At 36.3% G+C, this 25,413-nt stretch overlaps 1 protein-coding gene across 4 annotated transcripts in view; it reads right to left on the bottom strand.

The window, feature by feature from the left end:
* Positions 1-2,542: 2,542 nt before the first annotated feature.
* The window catches only part of LOC138693177 (zinc finger protein ZFP2-like), a 94,213-nt gene continuing 71,342 nt past the window's right edge, over positions 2,543-25,413 (bottom strand). For 3 of the 4 annotated variants that reach the window (XM_069816898.1, XM_069816897.1, XM_069816900.1), the window contains exons 4-5: positions 23,632-23,714; positions 2,543-5,224 (exon numbers count right to left, since the gene is read on the bottom strand). In XM_069816898.1, the coding sequence (XP_069672999.1) occupies positions 3,922-5,224; positions 23,632-23,714 (1,386 nt within the window). In that variant the 3' untranslated portion in view covers positions 2,543-3,921. Of the gene's footprint in view, positions 5,225-13,696; positions 17,004-23,631; positions 23,715-25,413 lie in introns of those variants that run through there. The other variant, XM_069816901.1, reaches the window with a different exon arrangement.

The raw sequence follows: 25,413 nt of genomic DNA, 5'->3' as shown, positions 1-25,413 counted from the left end.
CAATACTCAAGATTGTGCAAATAAATGACTCCTGAACTCACACCTCATTCCGAAATTGCTTGCGAAATATCAAGTGAGCGCACGAAAGATGCCAGTGTCGTTGGGAGTGTTTTGGGGACACATTCTCAGGAATGACTCATTCCAAATATATAAAAAAGTTATTGTTTCTTTTAGTAGTTTATTAGTTTATATGGTTCAAATTTAGAACATAAACATTTTTCCGTGTGCCAGTATTTATTCAATACTGTAACCCCAAAACTGGGGCTAGTCGCGGCATTTGATTCTTCTGTCAAGGCGAAAATGAGCCCAGTGAAGTAATCACCGAATATATCTCAACAATTTTAAACAGAAAAGGTTTGAAATTATCTCAAGTCGCAGTATATGAATGCTGTACTTAAATAAGGAAACAAATGTTTCTGTATATCAAAAATTGTTGGCAGTGAACTAGAAGATACTAATGGAAAATTCCAAGGGCCATATTTTAAATAATTGTTTGATATCTGCTGTAACAGTTTTCACAGTTCTTCATATGGAGCTGTTTGTCATAAAGGTATGTAATGAATTTTCATCTTCAGCAAAAAAGAAACGAATTAAAACATCTTTTTGACTTTGTTGACATGAAGTATGAAACACTTTTGAGGCAGATACCTACGCGATGTCTTTCATTGCACCCTCTGGTTGATGAACTGGAAGACTGTGAAGTCGTACTTTTTATCTCAAGGATAAGAAGAGTGCATGCTGTGATGTAAAAATTGAAATCTGAGCTCCAGAATAAGCAAGTTGATAAATTTCATGGCAGTGAAGCCAATAAAATATTCAAGCACATGGAAGATTGAGATAAACACAAGTTTCTGCCTAGTGCATCGGTTTTCTTTGACATAGATCTGCAATATCTTTTAAATGATATGATCTTGAATTGTCAGATTAAAAAAGGTCTCTTTTGTGTTTGAAAACTCCGCCCACTTGGAGGGCTCTTGGAAATATTTGTTAATGATCTTCATCTCAACATTGATGTTGATAGATTGTATGAAGATATTTGTACCATTAAGATTTTATTATGTTCCTAAATGAAAATGATTTGGAAAGGAAACTGACATCTATTTTCCAAAAACGCTTTATAATAAAAGTGTATAATATTTTCTTCTTGCAAACTTTAATGTAATTTATAATACGAAAACTGTTAAAAATAAGGTTAAGTTATATGAAAATTAAGAACCTCAACAATTTAAATATTCAGTGAAAGTAAACGAAGGTACGTATGTAATAACTAGGCTACATCATTATTTCAAACTGATTATTACAGGATTCAAATGTGTACGAGTAATAAATTAATCTATAAATGCTTTACAAAATAAAAAGAACGTGCACCACACCAATAGGGAGGTAATAGCTTTTCTTAAAAAAAAAACAATTTCCAATATGGTTAACGCCGTCTTACTAGGAAATAAATATAAACTCTTGATGTCTATCTAATGTCGAAGAGACTGCAATTAAAAATGATTTGTCACATTGGTATGTTTGAGTACAGAGGCATATTTTCTTGTATTTGAAAGAAAATGTCGTAAATTTAATGCTTGCGTAACATAACAAGACTTGTCAAAGAGTATCACTTCAATAGTATGTAATGCACAAAGTGAGAAAAAAATTGATTTCTTCTTTTGCCTTAAAGAGTGCTATAGAACACAAGTTACTTTAATACAGGCTGGCGAAATGAAACGGGAACTAAAAGTAATCATAAGTCGAATCCAAAGACGTAGCTACAAACATCACTGTTTCCTGATATAATGGATTATGTGCCAGTACCAAGCAATGCTTTCATTGAATGTCTCATGATTTTGTAAACATTAGTTTCTTTGTATCGTGATAATGTTACACCAAGAGTGATAATGCAATGAAAAAAAAAAGAGGAAGAGAGGACAAGGTTCTATGCAGTCTCCTCGGAAAAAATATTCGTATGACAGTTATAGAATACAAACAAATTATTCATTCCATTCAAATTTGAATTAACAATCTCAAGTGTATAACGTACTGTACCATAATAGTTCCCTTTAATACAGGAAATTGTACATTTAACAGATTTGACAAATCGTTAATAAAGTTGGTGTGTAATCAAGATGTATCGATTAGGTCGCTGCGTTCTTATGGCGTTACCTTATAGCCAAGAGATTTATTGATGAAGATGGCCAAAAATACCTTGTTGCAGATCTTTCTTCCTTAAGCCATGACCGTATTTTGCAGAGAACGAAAATCGCAAGCGCAACTGTTAGGTATCAATAGATCTTGCAGCCGTAAAGAGAAGGACTTGTTCCATATGATGGATTATTTATCTAAAGGATGAAAATAAACTTTTTTACTAAATCATAATACGATATTATTTCAAACATAAGAAATATGAAGAATAATGGTTGTCATAAAAAGTTTACAAGTAATTTTAATTTTTATTACTTTCACGAAAAATTTATTCTTCACTGAATAATAATGGATTCATTTTATTAAGTATGAGTTGAAGGAAATAATGTTTCCATATTCATATATATATTCATTTTGTTTCACTCATTCTACTTAGTATATTATATATTATAGTTCACACAGACTGACATTTCGTAGTCTTGTGGCACAAAGCCTCATTCCACCCTGTTTCATATTTCATCACAATTTTCATGGTCATGAGTGAGTACACATAAGAAATAACATGATAACTATGTAAAATTATGGTTACCTTAATAAAGTTTTTACAATAAGAGTATGAATACTAAAGTGCATAAAAGACAAAGGATATGAATAAGTATACCAATAATGATATGTAAAATCTATATAACCTACTCTGATGTTACTTGTGCATAATTAACCAATGGTGTTCTTTCACGAGTACAAGCCAGTTAACATAAACAAAGGTTGATTAACCAACTACAAAATTTATGACACAGAATATTTAACAATTCAAATCACGTGGTAGTTTCGTCAGGCGCACGTAGAATTATAATGAAAGTGATACCGAATTTCTGAATTAGGTAGACACGATGAAGAAGAAATCATGTTACGGCCCCTATGCCACGAATAATACGAGAAAATAGTTTTATGGTGGCAACAGGCTGACTCTAATTCAAATTATAAAGAAACTTAATCGTTAGTTGTGAATGCGCAACTTCAATGTATGTATTTTAACTATATAAGCGTTTCCGTTCCAGGTTTATTGTGGACCAGGCCTAAAGGTTTCCTATTATGTGCTAGCGTTAATGAAGTTTTAAGTTATAAGAGTGAGAGAAACACATCCCTCATTCATCGCATTACCAAATAATTTCGTATATATTTTTGAAAAAATTCTTTAAATAATCTTTAAAAAGAAACTCGTATTACAGATATCAGACTTGGACGTCTCCTCGCGTATAGGCCCACATGGGTTTTTAAGCTACATGACCGCTACACTTAGCACAAAAACAGCATTAGAAAGGTGAGTTGCTCATACCCTGCAGTACAAGAATACTTAAGTCATACCTACCAGGGAAACAGATTTACAAGGTGTCTCGGCTATGTGCAAGAGCTTATGCTGCCTCAGGCTACTCGAATACGAGAAACACCACAATCAGTACATTTGAAAGGTTTGTCGCCTGTTTGTCTGCTTAGGTTACTCTAATCAGAGAAACTCTTACAATAAACATCACATTTGAAAGGTTTCTCACCTGTGTGCAGTCGTTCACGAGTTTCTAGGGTAGGAGAATGAATCACTTACTACAAACATCACATTTGAAAGGTTTTTCACTTCTGTGCAGTCGTTCGTAACTTTTAAGGCTAGATGACTGAGATAAACATCTACTACAAACATCACATTTGAAAGGTTTTCACCTCTGAGAAGTCGTTCGTGACTTTTTAGGCTAGATGGCTGAGAAACACCTACAACAAACATCACATTTGAAAGGTTTCTCACCCGTGTGCAGGTTTTTCACCTGTGTGCAGTCGTTCATGAGTTTTTAGGCTACGAGAATTAAAGAAACACTTACTACAAACATCGCATTTGAAAGGTTTTTCACCAGTGTGCAGCCGTTCATGAGTTTTTAGGATAGATGACTGAGAGAAACACTTACTACAAACATTACATTTGTAAGGTTTTTCACCTGTGTGCCGTCGTTCATGACTTTTTAGTATATGTGAGTAAGTGAAACGCTTACTACAAACATCACATGTGAAAGGTTTTTCACCTGTGTGCAGTCGTTCATGATTTTTTAGTATACGTAACTGAGAGAAACGCTTACTACAAATATCACATTTGAAAGGTTTTTCACCTGTGTGAAGTCGTTCATGAGTTTTTAGGCTAGATGACTGAGAAAAACACCTACTACAAACATCACATTTGAAAGGTTTTTCACCTGTGTGCAGTCGTTCATGAGTTTTTAGGCTAGATGACTGAGAGAAACACTTACTACAAACATCACATTTGAAAGGTTTTTCACCTGTGTGTAGTCGTTCATGACTTTTTAGAATATGTGATTGAGTGAAACGCTTACTACACACATCACATTTGAAAGGTTTTTCACCTGTGTGAAGTCGTTCGTGGCTTTTTAGGCTAGATGACTGAGAAAAACACCTACTACAAACATCACACTTGAAAGGTTTTTCACCTGTGTGCAGTCGTTCATGATTTTTTAGGCTACTTGACTGAGAGAAACACTTACTACAAACATCACATTTGAAAGGTTTTTCACCTGTGTGTAGTCGTTCATGACTTTTTAGTATATGTGATTGAGTGAAACACTTACTACAAACATTACATTTGAAAGATTTTTCACCTGTGTGCAGCCGTTCATGATTATTTAGGCTAGATGACTGAGAGAAACACTTACAATAAACATCACATTTGAAAGGTTTCTCACCTATGTGCAGTCGTTCATGAGTTTTTAGGGTAGGAGATTGAGAGAAACACTTACTACAATCATTGGATTTGAAAGGCTTTTCGTCTGTGTACAGTCGATCATGAGTTTGTAAGTCACTTGTGTTTGAAAAACACTTACGACAAATATGACATGTGAAAGGTTTTTTCTTAAGCTTTGCCGAAGTCGAGAAACATAATTTAGGCAATTCAAATTCCAATTGCATTTCATCGTCACGTGATCGCACAGGTTTTCCCGAGGCACATGAATACTTAGGAATCGCACACACGATCTCGTTCTCTTCAAGTGCAAGACTGTCGAAATCTGATGACACATTTCTGTCACTGGTAGCTGCAATCCTGAAGTAAATATAGTAACAATCTGTTAAATAGTCACAACAAACATACATTCAAATATTGAGTATTCAAATCAAAACAAATCCATTTCAGCAGGTGGTATATTACCATTAGATATTCATTATTTTAACTAATTTATGAGTAATGTCGAAAGTAACAAAATTTTCAACAAATTTCACCTGTACAACAAATTTCATAAGGATTACACAACGTTAGTCAATTCTTAGGTAGCACTTATTTTTAACAAACATCTCTGTCCAAAGTCACCTGCTTTTGCTTTACTTTTCTTACGTCACAAGCATGTTATTTTCTGCGAATGTTTTGAAATTCGGTATTGCAAATGAGGATTGTCGTTTCAAAACGTGTTAAGTCCCCCCTCCATCGCAATTTAGTTTGATGCGATTTCGCACTTATAAGCATGTCTTCTATCATATATCAAAACAAAACTGGATCATTTCGTATTATATTCTGTGTTTCTTAAGTGTGCTTTCTGTTGCGTCGGATCAAATCGTGTTACGTTCGCGAAATTGATCAGTTCAAATCGTATTAAAATCCCAACCGTTTTCCTCTCGTTGGTTGACCTGAACGAAATGCATTTTTTCCTGAGTTTTGTACGATGTAATGAATAATGGTTACTTACTACTTTTGTGCAAAATGGATGGTTATGCAATAGTTGGAGAAATATCAAAGAGGATCAGGAAAAGGCTGAGACCAAAAACAAAAAGGAATTGCGAAATGGGAACAAGATAAATACGTCAGCTGCGTTACTACAATAAACTGAATTAAATATCTCATTCTGAGATAATATTATCTTCTAAACGATGCATTTCCATATACACACAATGCTGCCAACTGGACCTTTCTACAACTAATTGTTTCCAATTCACTGTGCATCATTCCCTCAAAGTTCCCTGCATTCTATACGAGACTCAGTCTGGAAGAGGGGCAAATGAAGTGGCACCAGAAGGAATGTCATCTCTCAGCTTTGAGCAGGATGTTACTTGCGTAAGGCTTTTCTTAACGATGCAGAGGGCAGAACAAAAACATGCACATAGTACACGTGCTTCATTTCTGGGTCCAAAGCAAGGCACCCCCACATATTTCCGAAGTAGTTATGCATTTTCCAGTGCGGGGCCATTCGAAGTCGTAGAGAAAACGTTGCGCAAGAAAGCCGAGTCCACACCTGTGGAGTAACGGCCAGGTCGGGACAGGTTACCTGGTTGAGGTTTTTTCCGGGGGTTTTCCCTCATTCCAATATGAGCAAATGATGGATAACTTTCGGTACTGGACCCCGGACTCTTTTTCATTTCACCACCATTATCACCTTCATCTCATTCAGATGCCAAATAACCTAAGATGTTGATAAAGCGTCGTAAAATTAGCCTTGTAATACAAATAAGTAAGAAAGCCGAGATAATTAACCCTAATGAATATAGATGAAAGAGTAATGGAACGGAGAAAAATTCTCTCCGGCGCCGGGATTTGAACCCGGGTTTTCAGCTCTACGTGCTGATGCTTTATCCACTAAGCCACACCGGATACAACTCCGACGCCGGTTAGAATCGTCTCAGATTAAGCTCCAACTCTTGGGTTCCCTCTAGTGGCCGCCCTCTGCACTACGTTATAGATGTCTATGAACGCAGGACCGAAGTCCATACATGTGTTGAGGTGCACTCGATATGAGTGACTAGTTGGCCGGGATCCGACGGAATAAGCGCCGTCTTAAATCACGAAGTGATTTACGCATATATCCGTCCCGTAAGCAACGGGCTAGACATACATTCTCTCCACCATAGAGATGTATATGAAGAGTTCGCGGCGCGGGAAAAACGATGAATGTCACATTTATGTTACGGATTAGGTAATGATCTAATTGAGTCTATAACTGCAAGATGTAGTGCTGTTTCTATAGAAAATAAAGGAAAGGATTACTGTATTCGTGGTGATAATTCTCCTCCTTACCATTTTTCATAAGAACAACATTAAATTTCGTAGTGATCCAGTGAATTAGATATTGACATCAACCTTAACAAAACTGTGACATTCATCGTTTTTCCCGCGAACTCTTCATATACTTACTGGCTTTTAAGGCTCACATGAGCCCGTAATAGGTCCCTATCCTGAGCAAGATTAATTCAGTCTCTATTATCATATCCCACCTCCCTCAAGTCCATTTTATTATCTTCCCATCTACGTCTCGGCCTCCCCAAAGGTCTTTTTCCCTCCGGTCCCCAACTAACACTCTGTATACATTTCTGGATTCGCCCATACGTGCTACATGCCCTGCCCATCTCAAACATCTGGATTTAATGTTCCTAATTATGTCGGGTGAAGAATACAATGCGTGCAGTTCTGTGTTGTGTAACTTTCTCTATTCTCCTGTAACTTCACCCAGCTCCTAACATTATCTGAAGCACCTTATTCTCTCAAAGTGAGAGTCCAAGTTTTACAACCATAAAGAACAACCGATAATAGAACTGTTTTATAAATTATAACATTCAGATTTTTTGACAGCAGACTGGATGATAAAAGCTTGTCAACCGAATAATAACAGGCATTTCCCATATTTACTCTCTGTTTAATTTCCTCTCGAGTATCATTTATATTTGTTACTGTTGCTCCCAGATATTTGAATTTTTCCACCTCTTCAAAGGATAAATTTGCAATTTTTATATTTCCATTTCGTATAATATTCTCATCACAAGATATAATCATATACTTTGTCTTTTCGGGATTTACTTCCAAACCTATCTCTTTACTTGCTTCAAGTAAAATTCCCGTGTTTTCCCTAATCTTTTGTGGATTTTCTCCTAACATATTCACTTCATCCGCATAGACAAGAAGCTGATGTAACCCATTCAATTCCAAATCTTCTCTGTTATCCTAGACTTTCCTGATGGCATACTCTAGAGCAAAGTTAAAAAGTAGAGGTGATAGTGCATCTCTTTGCTTTAGCCCACAGTGAATTGGAAACGCTTCTGACAGAAACTGACCTATACAGACTCTGCTGTACGTTTCACTGAGACACATTTCCATTAATCGAACTAGTTTCTTGGGAATACCAAATTAAATAAGAATATCACATGCCTTTTTTAAATCTATGAATAAATGATCCACTGTACCTTTGTACTCCCATTTTTTCTCCATTATCTGTCGAATAAAAAAATATCTGATCAATAATTGATTTATTATGCATAAAACCACACTGATGATCCCTAATAATTTCATCTACACAGGGAGTTAATCTTCTCAGAAGAATATTGGACAAAATTTTGTACGACGTCAACAAAAATGATTTTCCTCGAAAGTTACTACAGTTAATCTGATCCTCCCTCCTTAAAGATAGGTACGAATATGGACTCCTTCCATTGTTCTGGTACAATATCCTTTTCCCAAATAGGCAGTACAAGTTTATAAATTTCGTTAGATAATGCGCTTCCACCCTCTTGTATTAATTCTGTTGGAATTTGGTCGATACCTGGAGATTTATAATTTTTCAGATTTTCTATGGCAATTTCGACTTCTGAAAGTGTAGGTTCGGGTAAAAATGGCTCAGCAGTTTGTATTTGAATTTTGTCCCGATCAATTCTATTTGGCCGATGTACATTTTGTAGTTGTCCAAAACAGTTTTTCCATCTGTTCAGGATTGAATGAGAGTCTGCAAACAAGTCACCATTCCCAACCTTGATTACGTTTACCCTTGCCTGATATCCATTCTTCAATTCCTTTGTGCCGTTATATAAATTTCTAATGTTTTTATGTTTACTATTTGTTTCTACCTCATTATTTTTTCCTTCAAATAATATATCTTTTTATTCCTAAGTGTACGATTTGCTTTCCATCTTTTATTGAAATAATTATCTCTATTCGCCTCAACTGGATCCTGCAAGAATTTAAATTTTGCCTGTTGCCTTGTTTCTAGTACCATGCAACAACCTTCATCAAACCACGGTTTCTTTTTCTTAGTTTCATAATAACCTATGCTCTGTTCAGCTGCAATTTTGATATTATCTCGGATATTTTTCCACACGCTATTAACATCTAACTCTTCCTCAACTTCGTCGTAACTTTTATATGTGTGTATATATATGTTGTGTCCACAAAGGAGAATAAAATAAGTTTGATTTATAATGCTAGTATATTAATAATTTATTGATAGTAACGCTTGTACTTACAAATTTACTTGGTTTCTACAAAGGGTAGTTTGCACGCAATGTAATAAGAAATGTTTCAAACATGCCTGCATTTTGTCCGTGTACAGAATTCCTCTAAGATGAAACAATTTGTCGTGATGTTCCAAATTTACGTTTTAACTTGCATTTTGCATGCATCCATAGATTTTCCGTATTTTCCCTGTCAATTTGTGGATCACTTGGATTAACAAATTTATGTTCAAGGATTATAACTGAATGAATATAAGCCCACACTCTATTCCAAATTTTGTCCACATTTGCATAGGATAGCCACCCATCAGAAAAGATGGGAGTTCTGGGAAAATTGTACCGCATTATGAGGGCTTCCATTGTGGGATATTTATGGAGTTTGACCAATTTTGGGGAATTTTTGCAAACTTCTATATTCGCCGTCGTAAAAACGATAAAAATATATTCATTTCTCGGAATTGAACTATAACAGATACACAGCTGAAAAAACCGGAATGTGGTTATACATCTTGGCAGTGGTGATATTCAGCTGGATCGCATCAGTTTGGACGAACCTGTTGTTAAGTTAATTCTAGCAGTGGCGTGCGGTGCTATTTCTCGATGGGGAAGATTAGAAATAATAATAATAATAATAATAATAATAATAATAATAATAATAATAATAATAATATAAAAATCTGTACTATGATTTTGCAACATTACCAATTCCTTTTTTTTTTTTTGTTACTCCATTAACAACTTAATCAGAAAAAGAATATATTAATATAAAACAGATTAATGATATTATATTATTGTTATTATTAGGCCTAAATATATAATACCGTTAACTAAAAATAAATAAACCTAAATTAAACCTACAATTTACCGCTTGACGAGCACCCAGTTAACTATTTCACAGAATTATAGTAACTACTCGTACTTTGAAAATGTCTTGTATAAGATTTTGTTTTAGCTTTAAGTTATGTAAGGAGAGGAGTAGGTTTGCCATTCAAAATAACCGCGCTTTTCTCAGCAACATTGATCGAACTAAACGCTCTCGACTTCAGCTGATCGATACAATGATCGCTGTCTTGGTTCGCATCAGGGCGCTTGCACTCGGCCTCGTTGAAGTTGGAACAGGCAGGAGTCACCTGTTCCATTGCCATTATTTCGTCATATTTAACGCAGGCCGCGAATGCATAAATCGTACGGATTTTTTAAGAACTATTTTATAATTTCACACACAATATTATGTCATATGAAACAATTTTCGAACTTAATTGTTTTCCAAATTATCACTATATGAATAAACTAGCTTGATGAAACAGTATATTCCACATTTATCAATACTCCGCGAGGGAAGAGGTAACTCTACAGCTTCCAGCGATACTCGGGTAAGTTCGTGTCCGCTCGAGCCTGCTTCGGAGAAAACATTGCTTGCGACTCCCATCACATCATCACGCACAGCAGACGGGAAGGGCTCGAGTCGTTTTCACTTCACTGCAATAAGCCTGCTAACGATAGCTGTTTTCGCGTTTCGAAAACTGTAAGTAGGCCTATCCTTTAGAATGGAGTATATCTCACAATCTCAGTTAAGGGGGCAGGGAGGAAGGGAACAGCCTGGTCCCTCTGTCCCATGGAGGAACCGCCACTGAATTCTAGGTAATATTTGCAATTACCGTGGACATAAATATCCTATATGTTTAAAATAGGTAAACATGAGAGAACTGGTTGTTAAAATTTTCTTTATGTCACCAGTGCATCTTGGACTATATGAGCCAAGGGTAATCCGGATAAGAAAAAATCTGGTTAATAAAGAAGATGAGAGCGCTATGTGGTTTTTGATCCTGTAAGAATTAAAGGGACAAAAGTCGAAGTCAGTAATGTAGAATGACGCTACAATCACATGTATATAATAAACTGGTTATTATTCATAATACAGTACAGTACCTTATGTAGTTTACTTAAAAAGGCTTATTGTCCAGTACTGTATTTACGTACTACATTACTGAAATTAATAAAAGAAAAAACTAACCGGGTAACACGGAAGGCGGAATAATCGATACTCTACTATAATATTTTTTTATGTAGGCAATATAAAGGTTAATCATATTCCCCCCAGGTGAATCCTGTGAAGTTGAAGGAATACTCTTTTCATACATATGTTGGATAAACATAATAATATTATTATAAACCTATTTTGTAGATTTCACAGCGTACAATTTTATTTTTCACATAAATTATATTCTCAGTAGGTACCCTAGCACTTAAAATGGCAGGCAACAATCTTACTTCTTTACGGCAGTTGGAAAAGCTGTGAGATTTTAATTTCCACCTGTGATTACAAACATTAGCGCCATCTCTTAGAGAACATTAGAGTTATGGGCCCCATACATTTACAATCTGCCTGCAGTTCCGGGACTGTCAGTTCAGCACGGCAGATCAAAACTGAAGCAGGCCACACATTATTCAGTTCGACTGACAGTTGTGAACTGACAGTCTGATCGAACATTTTCAGGCCTGCAGTTCGACTGTCGGTTCACACACACGCTCGCACGCACACACACACAGTCCAGCAATTAGATATGCTGCTCTTAACGTCAAAAGAAAATAGAAAACAGTTGTGGAAGAAAAAGTGGTTATTAAATAATGAAAGTTAATCACACATGAAGTTTCTGGAGTGTATGCAAAATACTAGCAGTGAAGATTTGAAAAAAAAAGAAATTAAGAATGGTTAAATAATGTTTCGGAAAATTATTGGAAATGATCAAATCTTATATTCAGAGAGAAAATACAATAATAAGAAATGCAAACAATGTGCGTTAAGGATTAGTAGTGACGTTAAGATATTTAGCAAGTGGCTGTTCATTTGAAGATTTAAAATTTTCTGCAGTCATCTATACACAAGCACTTGGAAAAATCATTCCAGACTCATGTCATTTTACATACAGAGTATCTCCAACGTTTAGAGTTGAAATTATACAGATGGTAGAGGACTGTGAAGTGAGCATTTTGACATCAGGAACCAGTGAACGGAAATGCATATTTCAGGAGCTATAAGGTCTGGAACAAGTAATAAGTTTGAAGAACATTTCTGCAAGATCCTTCAAGCAATTTACATTCTCATAACAACTGTTCAAAGTGATGATCACTAGCCTTGACGCATCCAGAACAATGCATGACATTTGCTCCACTCTCTTAAATATCCCTGGTGTCTGCAGTACAATGAGGCAGGTAGGCAGGAATCTGTTGTCGAGTGATCATGGATTCTCTTGCATACAACAAGATATTTAATGTTTTATCAACAACAACAACACACATACACAACACATCCAACCACCCAACACAACACAAACAAGCTGCATTCCGAACAATGGTACACAGACTACTCAACATAGCAATGAACCAATAAGATTACAACGAAGAACTAAACACAATCAAATACATAGCACAAGAAAACGGATACAACCCTAACATAATAGACAACATAATATGTAAGACAAAACATAATCACAAAAAACATAAGAATACAACACAAACACAAGAACACAAAAAATATATCACACTAACATACGGAAACAAAAACACACACACACAATTGCAACCTCATTCAAGAAATTAAATTACAACATCGCATGCAGAACAAATAACACTCTAGAAAAACATCTCAACACACAAACAACACAAACAAACACATACAACCACACAGGCGTATACAAACTCAAATGTAACACCTGCAACAACTTCTACATAGGACAGACAGGCAGATCGTTTCAAACACGTTATAAAGAACACATCACAGCTATAACAAAATTACAAAACACCTCCACATATGCAGAACACATCACAAATGCCAACCACGCCTACAGAGACATTAACACAGACATGGAAATACTACACATCCAACCAAAAAGCCAGAAACTAAACACACTAGAACAATATGAAATATACAGACACACGAAAACACACCCCAACGAAATTCTCAACACACAACTCTACCTCAAAACACACACACTCTTTGACTCTACACTATACCACAGGAACACAACCTCACAGGAAACAGAACAAGTGGCGCGAAGACCAACAACGAGCATTTCTGAAGATGACCCATAAATAGGTCGAAACCTGTAAACGAGGTACGTTGAAATTTAACACAGGAAAGTCTTACCATACATATTCATCTTAAAATTGAGGTTCATAATATGGTATGAAGATTTTTGTACCAATAAATTTCATTTAAATGGTACAGATGAAAATGGCATGAACTGGAAATGGATGTCTTAAAAAGAACTAGAAAATAAAAGTGTGTAATATTTTGTTGTTTCAAAACTTTATTTAATTGATAATACGGACACAGTTAACAGTAAGCTTATACAAAAATTATGAACATTCATTAGTTGACAATTTCAAGAATAAGTGGAAGTAAACGAAGTAAATAATTCGGCTACATGAACATTCTCCACGTCCCAGCAATGACGTTGAAATATGTACGAGGAATATATTAATGTAATAAATACTTTACAAAATAAAAAAAAAAAAAAACTTTCACCATATCGATAGGAAGTTCATAGCTTTCTAAAACGAAAATTATCCGAAACTTTTAACGTCTGACTGGGTAACAAATGTACACAGACTGATGCCAGGTTACCTGTCTAATGTCGAAGAGAGTGTAGTTGTGACATAGGCAAATTTCAGTAAAGTGTACAGTTTTCATATAGATGAAAAAGAAAATCGCAAATTTGATGCTTAACAACATTACAAGAGTTGGCAAAACAGGTTCACTTGAAGAGTATATATATATATAATGCGTCAAGTGATAGAAACATTGACCGGTGTGTCGCGCAGCCCCATGGGGTGTGTCGCGAAATTTTGGAATTTAAAAATAAATTTTATGCCATCCAGAACGTCTCTTTACAACGCATGCTTTTTATTTACAATGAAGTCTTTAATATCGTACGTCTTAATTTGAGACAGACTTTTGCCAATGAGACGTGAACATCGGTAACTATGCTCAGCAGCGCTAAAGTTTCCATTCTTAACAAGGTCTTTCCGTACCGGTACCCTGCTTAAAAGTGTCATTATTATTATGGTATTAGCAAAACTAAACGATCATCGATTTGCCTATTCTGCGACATACACACGTTCCGATTTCAATCAGCGAATGCATTCGTTTGTCGTTCGTTCGCTAAGTGTGTACGCACCTTTATACGCAGAATAAAGTTTCCATTCTTAACAAGTTATTTCCGTACCGGTACCCTGCTTAAAAGTGTCATTATTATTACCGTATTAGCCTATTATCATTATTATTATTATTATTATTATTATTATTATTATTATTATTATTATTATTAATTATCAAAAGCACAACATTCCCCCGTAAAGATATACATAAACATACTTGGACTTCTCCAGATGGATTGACACATAACCAGATAGATCAACATCTTGATAGATAAAAGAAGACAGATTAGAATAGTAGACATTCGAATCTTCAGGGGGGCCGACTGTAATTCTGACCATTATTTGGTAATTGGAGAACTAAGAGAAAAACTATCAATAGCCAAGCGAGTAGAGCAAGAAGTTTATATTAGAAGATTCAATATTCCGAAATTAAAAGACGAGGAAACTAAGCAACATTATCAGGACGAAATTTCAAATAGGTTTTCCGTATTAGCAAGTTCCGACGATGTTGAGAAAGAGTTAGATGTCAATACACGAGTGTGGGAAAATATCAGAGATAATATCAAAATTGCAGCTGAGCAGAGCATAGGTTATTATGAAACTAAAAAAAGAAACCGTGGTTTGATGAAGATTGTTGCATGGTAGTAGAAAGTAGGTGAAATTCTTACAGGATCCAGTTGAGGTGAATAGAGACAAATATTTCAATGAAAGACGGGAAGCAAATCGTACACTTCGGAATAAAAAGAGATATTACTTGAAGGAAAAACTGAATGAGGTAGAAACAAGTAGTAAAAACAAAAACATTAGGGACTGATATAGGGGCATAAAGGAATTTAAGAATGGATATCAGCAAGGGTAAACGTGATCAAGGATGACAATGGTGACTTGCTTGCAGACTCTCATTCAATCCTGAACAGATGGAAAAACTATTTTGGGCAGCTACTAAATATACATTCAGTAGGTCAGATAGAAATGATCGGGACGAAATTGAAATACAAACTGCTGAGCCATTTATAACCGAACCACATCAGCAGAATTAAAGCAAGAGGGTGGAAGCGCATTATCTAACGAAATTTATAAGTTTGTACATGCTTTTTGGGAAAAGGAAATTGTACCAGAACAATGGAAGGAGTCCATATTCGTACCTATCTTTAAAATATATGTAGACTGTGCAATGAAAAAAGTATCATTTAACATAAAAAGCATATGACCACTTTCTGACCAGTAACCTTAAGGTAATAGCTTTTTAGATGTTCAGACTAGTAGAAACTCTTACCGCAAACATCGCCTCCCGCCTGTGACGCAGTGCATGTCTTTTGAGATTGGTCGATTGAGAGTAACACTTTCCACACAAGTCACATTTGAACGGCTTTACGCCGGTATGCAGACGTCTGTGACATTTAAGATATCTCGACTCTGCGAAGTCCTTTTCACATACTTCGCATTTGAACGGTTTCTCGCCAGTATGCTGCCGCTTATGCCTTTTCAGATGTTCCGACTGTGAGAATCCCTTTCCACAAACATCGCATTTACAAGGCATCTCACCTGTGTGCATAAACGCGTGTCTAGTAAGACTAGTACGATGCGAGTAACGCTTTCCGCAAACGTCGCATTTGAATGGCTCCTCGCCAGTATGCAGAAATTTGTGACTTTTAAGATATCTGGATTCCGCGAAGTTCTTTCCGCACACATCGCATTTGAAAGGTGTCTCACCAGTGTGCTGACGCATGTGGGTTTTTAAATGTCCCGATTGCGGGAACCTCTGTGCGCAAATATCGCATTTATACGGAGATTCGGCCGTGTGCTTAAATGTATGTCTTTTTAGATTGGTTCGATGCGAGTAACATTTTCCACAGACATTGCACTTGAAGAGCTTCTCACCAGTATGCCGCCGCTTATGGCTTTTTAGATGACCAGATTGCGAGAAACTCTTGCCACAAACATCACAATTATACGGTCTCTCGCCGCTGTGCATAAGACCGTGTCTTTTGAGATTGGTCGGATGAGAGTAACAATGCCCACATATGTCACATTTGAACGGTTTTTCACCAGTATGCCGCCGCTTATGGCTTTTCAGATGTCCCGATTGCGAGAAACTCTTCCCACAAATGTCGCATTTATACGGCCTCTCGTATGCATGCTTCAGAGCATGTCTTTTGAGATATGTCCAATAAGAAAAGCACGATCCACACACATTGCATTTGAACGGTTTGTGCTCACATTTATGACTTTCAAGATATTTTGACTGCGCGAAATTTTTCCCGCACACGTTGCATTTCAATGGCCTCCCGGGTCTATGAGGCAGGGATGGCCCTATCTCCTCTCCAGAAATGCAGTACTTGTAAGTAGAAGGCTGCGTCTTCGAGCTATCTTCACTTTTATACAATGTACTGCAGTCAGTAGGCTTGTCTGTTGTAGAAGTTTTGGGTGTCTGTGTTCCGCTGATGCTGGCCGCAATGCTAGGAGAAGGATTTGCACCTTGAGTCTGAATAGCGGTAAAGTCGCACAAAATAAGAATCTAAATTAAGGTAAGAATACCTTAGGAAGCTCATTTAAGCACAACTGAGACGTGCATTTTGTTTGTATTATTTAACCTGATGGTTTCATTCTTAACATAGTTAAGCATTGGATAGTAACATTTGTTGTACTGTAAAAAGGATGCCTATCTACACCTTCCTCTTTAATACATCGTACATTTCTAGTTTACTGACAAAATTGGTCACCAGCAAACTACTGCACCTAAATTTCCATACTCAAAGTGGGAAGTATGTATTTGCTAGGGGTCTACAAAATCCTAATGAAATTACGAGGAAAATCAGTGTCCAGATTGTGTATACTAATAACTAATAGGCTTATAAATCTATTCTGCTTCGCAGGTTAATGTGAACAATAAACTCAACACCTAACATTATAAGGCCCGATTGTATAAACCATTTAATCTTAGATCAGAGCTTAAATTGATCCCTGTTTCAGCTGAACTTGGAATTTTGTGTTGTATAAAGTCTAATCTGAGATTAATTTGTCTCAAACTAAAGTCAACTTTGACTGAAGAAATTTCTACGATTAAGTTAGATGATCCAAGTTCAGTTATTTCTTTTCTGTTTGAAATATACGAGTGACAGAATGTGCAAATAAAATATCCATTATTATTAATATTAATAGATATGTTAGGTACATTGATATATATTTCTTTCAATTTCTTGCCTTAATACACAAACATTCTTATATTTTATAAGGCTCTATCGTGTTCAGCAGTATCAAATAACATAACCTATAATTATTTTTTTAGTAGGTTATTTTACGACGCTTTATCAACAGCTTAGGTTATTTAGCGTCTGAATGAGATGAAGGTGATAATGCCGGCGAAATGAGTCCGGGGTCCAACACCGAAAGTTACCCAGCATTTGCTCATATTGGGTTGAGGTGAAACCCCGGAAAAAACCTCAACCTCGGGGCGACCGGGAATCGAACCCGGGCCACCTGGTTTCACCTATAATTATATTATGTTTATAACAACCATTAATTATTAATGGATATGATAGGTGCAATCATAAATGTTCAATTAACTGTATTACTAAACCAAAATTGTCGTTTTATAAAGCTTTATTATGTTTAGCAGTATCAAACACCATAACATGATAACAACTCGGAGAACAGTCAACCTTCTTCTTATTGTCCGCCATTATTTACATTGCACAAAAAAAAAACAGTGTCTCCAACAGAGTGTAATACGGAAAGTCGCGAAAAAGTAGTTGTAAAGTCGCTAGATTTCTCATTATCAACAAAAAAAGATTAAATTTTGTCACTATGGGGTGCTAAAAAGGTCACTAAATCCCTATTTAAGCAATATAAAAGTTAAAAGAAATTGTTGTTGAAAAAGAGTTAAAATAGCTAGATTGGCAACACTGAACAAACCTGTCCGCGCATCACGTATTTCACCTGTTTATGCGATGTTGCCAAATCCTTTTCATGTGAACTTAGATTGCATTTGAACCAAGGTAATTAGATCGCAGAAAAGTTTTATACAATAGAAGAAGTGTCTGAACTCGGTTTACTTTTCGATCTTCGATCAAAGTTGATCTTTAGTCAGGGAGTTTTATACAATTGGGGCTAAATGTGCTAAGTGCCAATTTTTTCATTTTATTCAATCTAAAGGAATACTGCCATATCAGAATATCATATTAAATTGTCTTTGCTGTATCTCAATTGTAGTGACTCATTCGTGTGACAATTGACGGTGTTGTAGGTATCTCGACATGCATTTCGCAGTGTGTTTTTCATCAATATTTCAGAAAGTTGGTTTTGGCACATTTACAATGTGCGAACACACCGAAGAAGGAATATGTTCCATGGATACACGTGACTCGTGCAACCATAAGCAAATACTCACGGAGCACTGATACGAAAACATTGCATGTTATTCCAAAGACCATGAAGACTGTCTACAGATTGAAGAGTAATCGTAGCATTGTGCAGTAGAGCAGTGGGACAAATATGACACCATGCTCTTCGCGACAACTGATGAGCTTTTCGCACAGTCCATCTACCGAACTGTCAATACGATTTTGTGTGGGTACTTTCAATCAGTGACAACGGAACGGATAAACGCTACTAGGGAATGTCAAAGAAATCTGAATGCATCGGGATATTTCACTGCTTCACTGCCCAGGGATTCATGTGGATCATTATATGATACGATATACTTACGTCAAACTGCATCTAATTTTGTTTTGGTGTACCTTCACATTATTATATTTAGGTTATACCATAACTATCGATTTCATTTTTCTACCATTGCACTTCTATTTTCTCTAATATTCTACTTTATATCTCCTCTGTTACTATTACTAAATTAATCTAATAAGCTCTACCCTACCGCTCTAATTGCAATTTTCTTCTCTGTTATCACTATTAAGTTTTCTCTCACCCTCTATCCGATTCTTTCAACACTCCTTTCTATTTTCTATTTCACATCAACTCCCTATACTTCGCTACCATTCCAACTCAATCCCCATTACACAAACAAAACCTAATCGTTTTCTTATTTATCACATGGCACTTCACTCGCATGAAGTCACGTGGATTAATAAAGAATATGGCGACGCATGTGATGCAGAATAATTGTGAGAACATGTACCGAGAGCTAATGTCTTCGCATTCCAAAGAGATCCAAGTAATACGCTGGACCCGCAACATATGTGACTTCATCGTGACATGTCTCCCTGGTTCAAGGCCAACACAAGTCAGGAATTCCGAGAAGGTGGCACTGAATTTTTTTTTTCGGAAATTCTGAATGGCCCAGACTGTCTCGACCTGATTTAAAAAAAAAAAAAAAAAAAAATTTGGAGCAATTCTAAAGAATGCAGGTGAAAGATCATCGATATTCATGTTATAGCTTGCTGATCCATCTGGAAGAAGTGATGAATGATATGGAATTCGCAACGAATTGGTTCAAAAGTCTGTAGAGGTCATATCCAAATAGATTAAATGCAGTACGCCTGACAAATGGTAGCCACACTACTTATTAATATGTAAACTTTTACCAATTACTTTTTTGCATGATAGTGTGTTTTCTCACCATTACAGCAAATGGCCGCCATTATTTTACTGAATTCAGAGTTGCCAACCTAGATAAGTACGTTGAAATGTTATAAATAACTGCTCTAGGGTTGTAATTAAAATTACTCCTGCCATCTATCGACACCTATGAAAAACTTCTTTCTGAGAATAAATCACCTCTTCATAGTCTAAAGTACTTACGTACTGTATATTAATATTTTTAAAAATACTATTTTCAAAATATACACCATGGCCCGCTTAGAGGGATCGAGTAATAAATGCTCATCATTTAAAATCAGATAAAGATATCCTTGTCATTTACACCTGACAACATAGAGAAACTGTCGAAGTTTATGCAACAAAATATGAAAACAACTGTATACGTAACTTTCGCTTCTTTATGCGTAACTTTCGTTTGTTTGTTGATAGGGCACTAAAACAAGTCTAGCGGTATTTTGTAGAACACGCTATGGTAAACGCCATGTGGACACCACAACAGAAAGTTCAGTGTGTGCTATGTCTTGCAGAAGGAAAAGCCTTTACGCGAGTCACTGGACAATTCTTTTTAGTAGAGTTGATTAGTTAGTTAGTGGGGTTTAAAAAGGACGCGTCAGCTACTATGGCTATTTTCGTCCTTATCTAAAATCCTTCACCAAACAGAAACACAATACAATAACCAGAATACTTAAAAGAAATAAACAGAGTTGTCGCGGTTAAAAAGAGGTTCACAAATGTAGTTTCAACAAGGTGATGCATAAAAATCATAAAAGTGAGGAGTTCTCAGACTCTAGCTAGTATTTAAAAAGAAACAAGAAATTAATAATTCAAATGGCTTCAGAAACAAATTATCTGGCGCATTTATAAAATACTCGGATGTAAAACGTCCGAATTGTCAAGTATGTTAAAAGCATACATAACACAACGAATGTAACCCGAGGATGTAAAGGGTCTGGGGATTAAGTAAAACGCATCAATAAAAAAAATAAAACACCCTGTCAAGTCCTATATTCGATAAAAAATCTCAGAACTGCATTCGTACAATTAAAATCATTCCCAAGGGCGTCACGTAGAGTCGGCCCAATTCCATACTGCCGACGGACATGGCCATATTTTCTACACTGTAATAAAAAATGTTCCATCATAAGTGGAACATGGCATAGATCACATTCTGGCTGAGGCTCGCCACTTAGGAGATAGCCATGTGTCAGATGACAGTGGCCAATCCTCAACCGGGTGAGTGAAACTTCTTCGTGTCGTGACGCTCTTGTGGACGAATCTAACCTCGAACAGTGTTCTTTATTCTTCGTAATTTATTTCCCTCTTCTGCAGACCATTCTCCTTCCCTTTGCCACCATAACGTATGTTTCAGGTAATTTTGAATATCTTGCCACATCTCACACCAATAAACCTCAGAACCATTCATAGCACCGTCCCTTGTTGCAGCTTCCGTTGCCTAGTTTCCAGGAATGCCAACATGACCCGGAGTCCACACTACTCCAATCTCATAATCAGAGGTTAGGAGAGTGTGGAAAAGATCCTGGAATTTCAACACAAGCGGATCATCAGAATTCAACGCTGCAGGGACTGAATGCCACTTAAAGAATGCGAGCAGATAAGGAATCTGCCCCGGGGTTGTCTAATTAAAAACAATAAAGCTCTATAAAAAGCATAAAGTTCTGCGGTGAAAACACTAGTGTACTGGCTCAATTTATATTTAAATATCTGTCCATTTTCAACAAAACAACAACTAACAAAATCATTTACTTCGGATCCGTCAGTAAAAACTAATGAATAATTTGGCAACTGTGATAAAAGTTCACTAAAACGAAGTCTATAAACAAAAGCTGGTGTAAAATTCTTAAAACATCGGCTCAGACTTATATCAAACATGGGACGTCGCATAATCCACGGTGGAGTGGTCGTATAGTCCAGTGTGCGAACTGGTGGTAGATGGATGTCGAGCTCAGAGAGCAGTTCACGAAATCGCACACCTGCTGGACGCAGGCTTCGTGGATTTTCACTGCATTGGCCATACAGAGACAGATGGTAAAAGGAGTCGTAAGAATTGTGCTCGGATTGTGAGCAGAGCTTAACCACATATAAGCACAATATTGAATTCCAGATTCATCATTCATTCGTACACGATTTCTGACTTATTGTCGTTGTCCCTTCATTTCTCTCTCTCTCTGCGATAATTGGTTATTTAATAGTAGACAGATTTTATTGTAGATATCTTAAGTACAGTTGTTTCATGTGGACTGAGCACATGTAGCCGCTCCATTACAGAATATTTTCTATTAAGTTACGATGTTAATAATTATGGAGCTTATTACTCAAACCTAAGTCATAATTTTGAGAGAATAATGGGGTTTTCAGGATCGTATTGTAGTGAAGTTGCTGGACATTAATGTGCTATATTGTTTTAGATTATCATCATATTTTGTCTATATAACTTTATTAACTTATGTATCATGTATCTAATCCATCAATTCATTGTTGTATTGTTATTTATCCTTTGTTAATTATATTATTGTCATAAATTTGCATTACTTATTTCGATGTTTTTCCGAAGGACAGTGTTTTTCTCCGTTCCATTACTCTTTCATCGTATGATGACGCAGAATATCTGCATGGAAATATCATATGTACTTCGGTACATTAAAATAATATACACCTATATGATATGCGTAAATCACTTTGTGATTTAAGATGGCGCTTAATCCGTCGGATCCCGGCCAACTAGTCACTCATTACGAGTGCACCTGAGCACATGTGTGGACTTTAGTCCTACATTCATAGACATCTATGACGTAGTGCAGAGGGCGGCCACTAGAGGGAACCCAAGAGTTGGAACTTAAACTGAGACAATTCTGTCCGATGCCGGGGTGGGTATCCGATGTGGCTTAGTGGATAAAGCATCAGCACGTAGAGCTGAATACCCAGGTTCAAATCCCGGCGCCGGACAGAGTTTTTCTCCGTTCCATTATTCTTTCATCGTAAGAATAAAATGGGTCATGAGACGGGCAATGATGACTGGCGCGAGGAGTGAAAATATTGATATAGAAGAGAGTAACAGGAGAAATGGGTAACGATAAGGAAATGAACATTACTAAATAAAACCATGAGAACAACCCATGCAGGCCCTAGTCACCTGCCTGAAGGACTACACCTGACCAGAAGTATACAGCACAGAAAGAAGACATGTGGTGGAGGCACATCAAATAGGCTATCGAAGTGATGGAGAGGCGAAAGGAAAGTCGTTGAAGACACAGAAGATGATTTTAAATAATTCAAGGTGAACAGGTGGAGACAAATATGAGCGGGGCTTAGCATTCCAAATGCAGTAATTGTAATGTATAGATATTATGTTCCATTCACCACCAAAATATATCGAGACCTTGACAGAGATAATAAGTTCATTCCTGGACAGAAAATTTCGTAACACACATCACAAATTTATATATTTGTAATCCTTTTCCTGAAGCAATGATAGAAAGTAGCAAGTGAAGATTTTCAAACTAAACTCACCTATCAGTAAAAACTTCATTCTGCTCTGCCACTACTTCCAGCTGGAGCTCCTCCTTCACAATGTCCGAATGAAACCACTGGCCCTAAAAGTGGAGGGCACGTAAATTAGAAAGATGACGTAACTTTAATAAAAAAGAGTAAAGCAATAATTTCGGTTGATCCACACCTACAAAATCAAGTAGAATTTTTATTTAAAAAGGCAGCTGTTGTAACATAGGGCCATTCTGTTACCTCAATTCTAAAGTAGGTGCAGATGGAATGATCTGTGAACGTTTATTTCATTCCAAAATATCCAACTTGACGTAATTTTACCAAAACCTGACAACGTACAATACTTAACAACATGTCATGTTATTTGGGAAGCATTCTTAAAATCAAGTAAGTTGATTTTTGGTAGTCACTCCGTGCTGGCACTTTATATCCTGGACCCAATGAGTGTTTAGAGTGCGTTATTTCAAACCCCGCATAGTAAAATGCGAATATTAATTAATATATTCTAGTATTGCTCAATGATTTCTGTCAGGCAATATTATGAAGGGAAAGAATAATTTCATATAGTCTCAAACATAACCAGAGTTATAACTAAGTTCCAAGATTGTGTAAACACAGTCGGCAAGTTTACATTACGAGTTTACTGTAAGTAACAGTGTGGGTTAAAGTAAATCCCACGTTATAACTTAGTCGATGATTGAGATGTAGTCATTTAAATAAGGCTGTGAGGACTTAAATTTGGTAATGAATGAGTTCGAATGAAGTGCTGCACATATTCTTCCTTTATTTTATGCACAGGAAACCTGTCGATGTGATTCAGTTACTGGGAAATTATGCGGCTATAACATATTATGTGGTGAAATACATACTTTTCAGCTTTCAGAGCATTGTTTCTCTCACTCAATAAACATACCAACTGTGTTAAAAAGAAAAGCTATTTGAAGACGAGTTTAGTGAATTATATTTATTTCATTTGGAGTCTCTTATGACTATGTTTCAGAAATTGAAAGGAAAAATAATTCAGTTGTGGAGGTTGTGAAAATCCTCATTCGTGTTCACGACATACTCACTGACTGTAAGAGCCTTCTAGAAGAAAAGCGAAAGGAGGGCTTGATGCAAAGTGTCACAAATTCTGTGCTAAAGTAGATAACTTATATGACAGTTGTATAGAGTTTCTTCAAAATTGGTTGGAGCCCATGAAAGAGATAGCGTGCTTCATTTGAATGTCTCTTAGTGAATCATTTGAATGGGCCAAGGTACAATATTCCATCAAATTTCTTCTGGACAGGGATGTCCCCATAGATTATGTGAAGTGCTTTGATCAATTCTGAAACCTCAAGAAATTTGTGAACCAATTCAAAGATGAGTTCGCTAATCTTGAGGCACATCAGAAGTGGGCCAAATATTTTGAGTCGTCGAACATTGTGTGCCACTGAGAACTTCTGAAGACTGCACAGTTTGTTTTCGCTACTGTATCACATAATACAAACGTGGAATGCATTGTCTCTTTCATGCAAAGTCAGTACAGCAGAGAAAGAGGAAACTTATCTGTGAAATCAGTGCGAAGTATAATTATAAGGATGTTACTTGCAAAGAATTACAGAACTATCTTTTAAGTAATAAATAATTACTGAACAAAATCACATCCACAGAGAAATATGCCTGGGCCAGTCAGCATCAGAAGATGGATAAAGTGTACCTCAAAGTGACAGATCATAACGTAACATTTCTGTAACAATAGAATTCCAAAATATTGGGTGTTACTTGTATTGTTTTTGTGATTTATAATTT

Source organism: Periplaneta americana, chromosome 17, assembly GCF_040183065.1.
Source record: "Periplaneta americana isolate PAMFEO1 chromosome 17, P.americana_PAMFEO1_priV1, whole genome shotgun sequence".
NCBI classification, from domain to species: Eukaryota; Metazoa; Arthropoda; class Insecta; order Blattodea; family Blattidae; genus Periplaneta; species Periplaneta americana.
The sequence above is the reverse complement of the archived record's forward strand: the minus strand, read 5'-3'. Positions and strand labels throughout refer to the sequence as shown.